This window comes from Phocoena sinus, chromosome 13 (assembly GCF_008692025.1).
Source record: "Phocoena sinus isolate mPhoSin1 chromosome 13, mPhoSin1.pri, whole genome shotgun sequence".
NCBI lineage: Eukaryota > Metazoa > Chordata > Mammalia > Artiodactyla > Phocoenidae > Phocoena > Phocoena sinus.
The window spans coordinates 166847-176195 of NC_045775.1; the positions used below are offsets into that span (position 1 = coordinate 166847).

At 52.1% G+C, this 9349-nt stretch overlaps 1 protein-coding gene across 4 annotated transcripts; it reads right to left on the bottom strand.

Annotated features, from left to right (window-relative positions):
* Positions 1-247: 247 nt before the first annotated feature.
* ALKAL2 (ALK and LTK ligand 2) lies at positions 248-9128 on the bottom strand. Of its 4 annotated transcripts, none has more exons than XM_032652021.1 (6): positions 8821-9128; positions 7820-8130; positions 6414-6467; positions 6248-6328; positions 3441-3506; positions 248-886 (listed from the first exon to the last, which is right to left on the bottom strand). In XM_032652021.1, the coding sequence occupies exons 2-5, from the start codon at positions 8076-8078 to the stop codon at positions 3442-3444; spliced, it is 459 nt and encodes a 152-aa protein (XP_032507912.1). In that variant the 5' UTR covers positions 8079-8130; positions 8821-9128; the 3' UTR covers positions 248-886; position 3441. The 4 variants fall into 4 exon arrangements, with proteins under 4 accessions (XP_032507912.1, XP_032507913.1, XP_032507915.1 ...); XM_032652022.1 differs by lacking the exon at positions 8821-9128 and adding an exon at positions 8786-8803; XM_032652023.1 differs by lacking the exons at positions 248-886; positions 8821-9128 and adding an exon at positions 1045-2250 and having other exon boundaries at positions 7820-8365.
* Positions 9129-9349: the final 221 nt, after the last annotated feature.

Sequence of the window (9349 nt, forward strand, 5' to 3'; positions counted from 1 at the left end):
GATGCAACCTTATTTGAAATACTCGCTACCAAACACGTACGTTAAGAAATATGTCGCCAATATATAGTGCCACTCTTTTTAAAAAATGCTAATGTCCCTTACAAGAATTCATAGCTTTCTCGTTTTATTTATTTATGCCTTTTATATTCTGTGATATCCTGCCAGTATTTCAGTCTTTTCAGAAGATTTGTAAATCATGAATGCCCACTGATGAACTTGTTCAGGAGTAAAGAGTCACTCTGAAGACTTCATTATAACAAACACTTCATTTATTACTTGCGTTTTATTTACAGTATGTACATATTACACAGCATCTAGATACTATCTTACATTTATTATACAAAGGACAAATGAAAGTAGCCTGGGCGTGTACACAGATTTACACTCCAATGTCTCCACAACTGAAGTTCTTTTCTGTCTCTTTTTATTTATTTATATTTTTTAAATTTTTCATGCAATTCCAAATGATACTCTGGGCATTTAATTGTAAAAGTAATAAAATATTAAATAATACCATATGCTATATGAAAATATAGTTCTAGATTCTGCTTATGCTTCTCAAGAAGTATTTGTGACGTCACCTAATCAGGAAAAGGAGAAATCTCTCCGCCATTTCACAGCATGACACATCAAGCGTGGAGCATCCTCCGGCCGTCTAGAATGACCGGCGGCGAGCATTACTGTCGGGCACACCCATTTACTGACTCTGTGCCCACAGACGGTGTCAGCATACAAAACTCAAGGTAAAGGAATTATGGGAGAGGCTGTCTGCAAAAATAAATCTCTGTTCATGGGGCGTGTCCAGAAGGCAGTGGGCTCTGCCCTGCTGGTCTCCAAGGCACTTCTCACGGTCCCGGGCCGCTGCTCGTCCGCGGCGCTCTGCTCGCTGCGAAACAAACACGTTTGGGTTCAGAGAATGATTCACAGTTGCTTACTGATTCTGGAAGACCTATACATTCAATTACGTGTAACATAATGTGTGCATAGATGTGAGGAATTGCAGTCTGCGTGTTTCCCTGTGTGCCAAAATGTGTGTATATTTTATTCTGGAAAGTAACTCGGTGCTCACGGGCCTGCTGCGCTAAAGGGATGGAAATCATCACAAACGAAGAGAGAATGCTTGTTAGGGTTTGAAGAACGGTGCTCAGTGTTGATGCGTCCGCCGCCAAGTCCTCGGTAGTTCAGTCCACGCTGATGTGGGGCGATCCTGGGTTGCTCAGAATAGGCTGCATTTTGTAGAGCGAGCTGGATACTTGTTACTCAAAACTCCGTTTCTCTGAAAATATTCCAGGGCTCAGGCTTGTAACTTACTGGAGCGGCAAGTCCAGGTAGTGAAGGGGTGTGTCTGGGAGGCTCTCCTGCTGTGTGGGAGGATGGCTGCGAAGCTACAGCTTCTCTTTGGCTCGAGGAGATCAGGTCACGAGTTTCAGCAAGAAGGAGCAAAGGGCTCGGGCTCGGGCTCTGCACTGAGACCACAAGTGTGGAGGGTCCCTGTGCTCGGACCCCTCTAAAGACCCACTTCTTTCAGACTTAGCCTTTAAGAAGTTGAGGCTCTGGTCTGGAGTAGGAAGAGGAGTCTTACCCTGCAGCTTTGTTGTGACATCTTCATGTGTTAGGACGGCGGAAGAAACGTATGTGGACGCAGCTTATGCCACTTAAGGAAAACCTGCTGCTTACGCAGGATGTGTGCTCTGCCCTCCGGGACATCAGGGTACACAGAAACCCTTGACTGTCTGCGTCGTCACCAGCCAGTTAAGACTTTGCTACTGTGGTTTAGAACTTCTGGAGTTGGAAGAAGTTAATCTTCTTAAATGTTATAAAATTATTTTAGCAGAAGTATCTGTATTTTAAACTACCCACTCCTTGACCAAAGTGAACACGGTTACCGACGGCGGTGACCAGTGCGATGTGGGTCTCCGTGTTGTGTTGGGAAAGCCCTGGTGTGCCCGTCCTGAGACGGTGCAGAGGTAGGTCCACGCTCGGGAGCAGTTCCACGGAAGCGTAGGCTCCTGGGTACCATTACTCTCGTCTTTTCGCTCCGGGGAGCTGTCTCTGCAGGAGAGCAGTCTTTGGGGAACCGCTGTGGGGAAGCAGGGGGTTAGCTCGCAGGCACAGAGGCAGGAAGCCTGTGGCCTGAGCGGTTCTTCGGTGGATGTGGACGCTGGGCATCTGGTCTCCCCACTTGTGAGTAGATGGCGGTTGTTTTCCAGGGATGTGCCTGGTTCATCTTTGGAAATAGTGATGCTTTAACTATAAAGAAATGCTTAATGAAAACAACATTCTCATCTCCCCGGGCAGGTACTGTGGGAGACTTACAAGAATCCATTCATTGCTTTAAAAATAAAAAGTTTTCTGTTTGCCATGTGGGCAGTGGAAGAGAAACTGGACAGCATTCAGATGAGAAGTGAAGGTGGAAGAATTTCTCAGCTTTGGCATTAAAAACTGTGCTTTCACTTCCCCCACATAGAAAGTGTTATACAAGTTTCAGTGAGCTTGGGGAAAATGTGGGATGATACCCTCCACTAACCACTTGTTTCACTGAACCCCCATTTGCTAGTGGGACTCCTGATGGGAAGAAGCAGCGCTAAGGACGCAGCTCAGGGCAGCACCCACTGCCCGGCTGACCCCGAGCATCTGTGCAGACGTTGTTCGGCGCAGCCTTCGCCACAGTGAGCACCCCTCCTCCACTCACAGGAGGCGAAGGGACAGCCATCTGACTGCAAGGTAGACCCCGCATCTGGCTGTGCCTAGCACACAAGACACACAGCTAGTGTCCAGTTGTGAAGTTACAGTTTGTGGCTGAAATCGATGGCATTTGTGTCAGGAAAATAAGACCTTTCAGCCCATCCCTTGACTCTTGCTGAAGTTAGTGTTGTGTGTTACATGTCAGCCCTCAAGAGGCCAAGGTAAAAAGTTTAGCTCATAAACTCAATGTGTATTTATATTTTTACCATCAGAGGCTTTTTAAAAATAGCTTTGATAGAAACATTTGAAGAGGATGCCTATTCTTAGCTGTTCTTTTCAAGTGTATTGGTATAATGACAGAATTCAGTGCAAACACTCGCCAGATATGTCGCTAAAATTCGCATGGATATGGTTAGTCATGTACTCACCTATGAGTGTTTGAATGAAAGCCTAGAAGTGGGTGGGCGGATACACACCGTATCCCGCACTGAAGTCAGTAGCCAGTGGGCTGTGTGCGGGTTAACGTGAGCTCGGCCAGCGTGCCCTCCTGCGACCAGGTCTCAGTGGCTGCCTGGGGTGCTGTGTGTTTACTACTGACCAGTACCTAGAGCTACTTTGAGTGTTCTGTCAACCTTACTCAGAGTAAGGCTACTTTACCCAAAGAATGACTGTCTCTAAACTCCCATGAATTTTTCATGTCCCAAATGCATCCAGTCTTTGGTGTGTGGGCCACAGCGACTGGGCTGTCAGCTTACCTTATCCCTCCATGCACATCGGACTGACAGCCAGCCGAGTAAGAAGCCGGGCGCATCTCTTATAGTCTACAAGGGAAATAAATCACAGACCCTCGTCAGCTACCTCAACAACTTAAATGAACTGCATTCACTTTAAACAAGCATAGCAACTGCTAAAGCCATTCATTCCTTTAAATATTCTGAATTCCTTGGAAACAATACATAGACTGTCATCTGCAATCACGGCTCGAAGTTGTTGATTTAATAATTTATGGTGCCTCGGGGCCTTTAGCATCACGTGACAGAAGTTAAATGATGTAACTGGGAGGCTGTGGGAAGTGGGGATGCAGAGTCTCCCACGCGGCTGCTCTCTGCCTGTTTTCTTCTCGCAGTAGCTGCTGGGCTCATTAAAACAGCTTTCGTTTTGCTTCCTAGAGTACGGTTGGTCTTCCCGTGCCCGGTGTTACTTAACTTTTAGGTCACGTGCGGGCCGAGTCCCCTCTTGAGTTAATCATAACACAGAGCCTTCCGCACAGAAGTTCTAAAGACCGTGGATTAACAGCCAAGTGCCAGAGCAAAAAACCTGGCTGGACAATGGAGGGAAGCAAGAGCTGATTTCTGAGCGCAGACTGGTTTTCCTAGGTATCTCGTATGGTTTCCTGTTTCGTCAGTCTCACAGGTGCTGCCTCAGAGGACACAGCAATCACGCCCATAAAGGCCTTCCTCAATATGAAGTTCACTTCTCAAGAGTCACAGAATCCTACTTAAAGATGGAAGAATTCATGCTCTTAGCTGAAATTCTGAGTGAATGCGTAAATTGACAGCAATAAATACGCACAGCATGTCTGTTAGGCAAGCACCTAAGCCTTCTAAAAACACACCCGCTAAATATCTAGAGGACGTAACAGTTTGGGCTCAAAGGAAACAATTATGTGACAGCTGGAGGCAGGGTCGTCAGGATTCCTGGCTTTTCTGCTCTTCTTCAGATGTGCCATGTTTTTTAGGATGTGCTTTTCCTGAAGAGACCACATGTGGAAGCGGCGGACTGTAGGAGCTCAAAGGAGATAACTGGCACTTGCCACACACCCCGAGATCCTGAGGGCGACCACGACCCCGCTGGGCCACATGTTCTCCACCCTGATGTCCACCTGGGGTCCCTTAAGGTGCAGACTTTTCTCAGCAGGTGTGGTGGACTCACAAGTCCTGCTCTTCCCGAGAGCTTACCCCAGGACCACACCTTGAGTGAGAAGGTCTGTGGTTCCTTCTGTCTAACCGGCCAGGATTCTGGGAACTGTCGTATGCAGGCTTGAGCAGCACAGACGTGGTCAGGTTGGCTCTGCAGGTCTTTATGGGCTGAGAGAGGTGGGACCCACACAAGCAGCCACTTGTCCAGGGCACAGATCTGCTTCCAGGCCCAGGGGCATTTCTGACCGGTCCTGGTCCCACTGCCTCACCTTATGGGTTACTAGGAGCTTGGTGGCGGCCCACTCAGCAAAGGAGGCAGCAATATGGGTGGCGCCTGCGATGGGGCACACGCAGCCTAAGTGCCTTGTCTGTCTCCTTGTCCGTGAATGAAAGGATTCAAGCAATGACCCTAAGGGTCACTTTCAAATTTAGAATCTATGATCCTATTATTGTAAAACAAGATTTAATATAAAAATATATACATGCTGAAACAAAATGAGAAGGTTCTCTGACCCCTAGAAGCAGGTTAGTAATTCTCAAACAGAAGGTGATTCCATTTCAGAGGAAGGAAAGAGGGAAGTGAGGTGTCCCAGGTCCACGTGGCCTGGATGAGAGGGTGAGCCTGGAGCACGGAGCTTCTGGGACACGGGTGCCACCCGTTGACTCGTGCCACTGTCCCCGTGGTAGCCTTGAGCGGGACCACGTCAGCTCCCTCCTGAAGGCGCTCCCTGTCTGCCTGCCACGTTTGGGGACGTGCGAGACAAGGAGCTCCGTAAGGGATGCTGCTGCCTGCGCAGAGCAGCTTCCCCTTCATGGAAAGGGGCTTATTGTTTTGAGCAGGACGGGCAGGTCTGGTCTGCTGCCCCTTCGGACAGTCCTGAAAGCAGCTCCTAGGAGACCTGCCGTATTTGTACAACTGCCCTCCTGTGAGCCTTAAATGGAAGTTGTGGTCCCTACACACAAAGAAAAGTTGGTGTAGGGCTCTAGCAGATGTCCCTCTAGCTAATCAGTTACTTGTCATCATTGTATGTTTTGTGAAGGGCACAAGAAGGCACTTTTGGGGGAATGAGCGCACTTGCTGTGGATGAACCAGGAAGTTACAGCTGAGAGCCAGACGGAAAAGGGCACCTGCGTTTCTGAGTTAGTGAGGAAGCCAAGTAGAAGAGCAGGAGTTTGAAATAGCAGTAAAATTCCTGGGTGATGGGGTTACAGTTACTGGTGGAGACGGAAAGTCTCTGGCCAGGGCAGTGGGGATGGCCCAGGGCCAACCATAGTTACCTTACACCCTGCAGTAGTCATTTTAGCAACTCCTTTGAAACATTTGTTCCACTGTCAGAGTTGAGTGGATACAAGGACAGGCATCAGACCAGAATTCGAGAGCGTGCATGGAGGAGTCCAGCCCCTTCCAAGAGCCGCTTCATTCCAATGACTGTGAACCACGTTCCGTTTGGCACTAGCTGCTGCTGCCTGCGGTTATCTTAAGCGGGCTCCTCACCCCAGCCCCGGACTGTATAGTCAACAGGGAGTAGTATTAGCAAACCTGGGTTACAGAAGGGAGGGGCCTGTTCACCTAGGTGGAGGGGCCTGAAGCCTCGTCTACACTGTACCGGCATTTCTAAAGCGAGTTGGATGCGGTCACTTACAGGTGGGGATGGTGCAGTCTCGGGTGTTGTGGTAAAGTCTGTGGAAGTGTTTGCTGCACTTTGGGCTGAAATAAAGAGGACCTGGAACGTGGAAGAAGAAACAGACTGTGAGGGCTGCGGGATGCCAGGAGCTGGGGAGCAGCGAAGTAATGCGTGGAAAGCCTACCTGTAAGATGTTTCAGAAACTTGTCTTTCATCCTTAGATCTCGAGGAACAATTTCTGTTTGAGGGAAAGTAAGTTAATTATTAAATTGCCTGAAAGGAGCATGTTTTCATGTGATCCGAAGTGAATGTTTAAAGTTACTGGAAATTCTGCCCTGAACACAGCAGCCCCGTGATTGCAGTACGTGACAATGTGAAGACGGGTGATAGGGCACATTTTCCTCAAATCATATTAACTGCTCTCCAAGCTCCGGTATTAACGCCCAGTCTCCACCACTAGGATAGAGGCAGGGACTGTAAAGTTATAGGAAAAGAAAGGGGTGTGTGTGTGGTGTGTGTGTGACAGTTATCTTCCAGTGAATAAATCACTCGTAGACAGTTTCATCTTGAAGAGCTTGGGAATCAAATTCAACAACCTCTCAAAGTTCTAGGAAGAAAACCTGATCTCATACTTCAAACAAAAAATTTGCTATAGGTATATATTCTTCGAGGTATATATTTAGAAAAAGGGTTAGTTGCTGTCAAAACCACTTGTTATGAAGGCTGGTGTGAATGCGTGGAAACAGACATCAACCAGGTTGGATGAGATAAAGGTACAGTTCCCAGGGAAAGACTGACTGTACCGGCACAGCGCCTAGTTAGTGTTGGTAACTAACCTGACTGACGTTCCTTCTGACTTCAGCCTTGTTTCTGCTTTTTTTTTATAGCCATCTGGATTCATTTTCACTCACCTGTTCTGCACTAGTAATGCGATGGCACGTGTTCACACTACCACCAATTCTCCTCATCTTTAGAGGGAACGTTTCCATAAGAATCTTACTTGCAAGGTTTAGGCATCTCCTAAATGTCAGTCTTCATTTACAACTAACTTTAGTCAGTCTATATAAAATTGACCTTATCATATTTGACCTAATTGTGTCATGAAAGCATTAAAAGCTTTCATGCTTTCCTTGGTAATATCCCAAGGGGCAGCCACTCTGGGAAGGCTCTGCCATGGGGAGGGGGGGCGGGGAATGGGAATTTCTGTCTCAGTTGAAACCGCTTTGCTGAAAATATTTCCATTTCCAAAATAACAGATGACAGTTCTATGCTGAAATTACTGACCTAGGCAACAACTCACATGTCTTAGAAGTGGATGAGGGGTAGTTATGTTATCTGCCAGGCATCATTCATGGAATTCCTATTTCCTTCTCTAAAAAACATATTTCCCAGTTTTTTTGACGGTCAAAATGTATTTATGTTTTAAAAATACGTACGTGGCCTCAAAGACAATTCTATTTCCAAGCAAGTACTAGTTCTAGCGTCTCCTGAGACAGGACAGGCGGACCCGCCGTCAGCACCGCACACACCCGAGACGCCTTGGGAAGCGGTCCACTCCGTCTACACAGCCACGCGGGCGGGGACACTCACCCACTCTCTGCTCCTCCGGGTAAGCCCCGTAGTCCGAGACCTCCCTGCGGCCCAGGGTGTAGTCCTGCCGGCCCGAGAGCTGCAGCCTCTTGGACTCCCCCGAGTGGTACTTCCTGAGCTCCTGGACGATCTCCACGATGAGCTGCAGCAGCGTCTGCCTGTCCGCGGCCTCCCGGGTCTCCGCGACCCCCCGGCCGGGCCCCGCCGCCCCCAGCACGAGCAGCAGCCCCAGGAGGAGGGGACGCCCGGGTCCGCGCATCCTGCGCTCGGCCAGGCTGGGCGGATCCGACGCGCTCCCGGAGCTCGGCTCGCTGCAGGGACAGGGGTGCGGGGAGACCCGGACAGCCAGTCGGCGGGGGGAGCGGGAAGGGCGGGAGAGGCCACTCCCCTCGGTCCACGCGCCCCGGCCCTGCGGACCCAGAGGACGCCCGCCAACCCAGTGGACGGACGCCCCGCGCCGTCCCGGGCCTGGAGGGCGGGCGGGGGCCCGGCGGCGGAAGGCTGGGCCGCGGTCTCCACGAGGACTCGCCCTCCCCGAGGTCCCACGCGCTGATGCTGAGAGCAAGCCTTGGGTGCGCCCGCCCTCCGCGCGCGGGCGACACGGGCCCTGGCCGCCTTGCGCCCGCGTCCCGCCCCCGCCGCCGGCCTCCGAACTTTCCTGGAAATGGCGCATCGCCGGCGCCCCGCGGCTCAACGCGTCGCCACAACTTTCCGGCCCCTTTAGACGCCGAGCGGGGCGGCAGCGGCCGCTCGGAGGGTCGGGCCCACACCCATCTCCCTCGGGGAGCGGCCGCGCTCAAGTTTCCAGCAGCGCCTTTGTGTGGCGGTCGCCCCCTCCTCCCGCTGTCCCCGATTCCCCCCCCCCCCCCCCCCGAGGAGCTCCCGCGCCGGGACCCTCGCCCCGGCCGCCCGCTGGGCCAGGTTCTGGAAAACCCTTGGCCCCCTGTGACAGGGCCCGGCCCACACCTGCCCGGCTGCGCGCAGGAGCCCGGCCGGGTTACCTGTCCCCGCGCCCCGGAGCCGCGGGCGTCCTCTGGCGTCTGTCCCGGCGTCTGTCCGCGCGCCCCAGAGCCGCGCGCCCCGCTCGCTACTCCATGCCCGGCGGCGCCCGGGCCGGCGGAGCGCACTGGACGCGCGGAGAAGGGGACGCGGTGCCTCGGCAGCTCCGAGCTGGGAACCCGCGCTTGCCTGGGGTGCGCGCCGGCAGAGTCCGGCCTCGGACCTCGGGGCGCCTCTTATCCCCGCGGCCGCCGACGTCAGGAGGGTCCCCGAGGGCCCGGCGCGGGGCTTTAATTAGAAGCCGCTGAAGTGTTCGTATCCCCGCGCGGATCTTCGTCAGACACCCCCCCTCCCCCCCCCCCCCCCCCCGCCAACAACTCCTCCCATGTCTCCGTATCCCGTCTGTCTCCCCTCTCCCCACCCCCTCCAGCTCCCCCTCCGCGTCTCCCCCGTCTCCTCCCCCAGCTCCCCCACTTCCCCCCTCCCGCATCCCCCCCACCTCCCCCATTTCCTCTCCGCTCCATCTCTACC

Excerpts from the sequence above, each read along its gene's own strand:
- ALKAL2 (XM_032652021.1), bottom strand. The coding sequence starts at position 8,078 with ATGCGCGGACCCGGGCGTCCCCTCCTCCTGGGGCTGCTGCTCGTGCTG. Across the intron at positions 6,468-7,819 it reads CCCGGAGGAGCAGAGAGTGG|AAATTGTTCCTCGAGATCTA; the intron begins GTGAGTGTCCCC and ends TCCCTCAAACAG. Across the intron at positions 6,329-6,413 it reads GTTTCTGAAACATCTTACAG|GTCCTCTTTATTTCAGCCCA; the intron begins GTAGGCTTTCCA and ends TCCACGTTCCAG.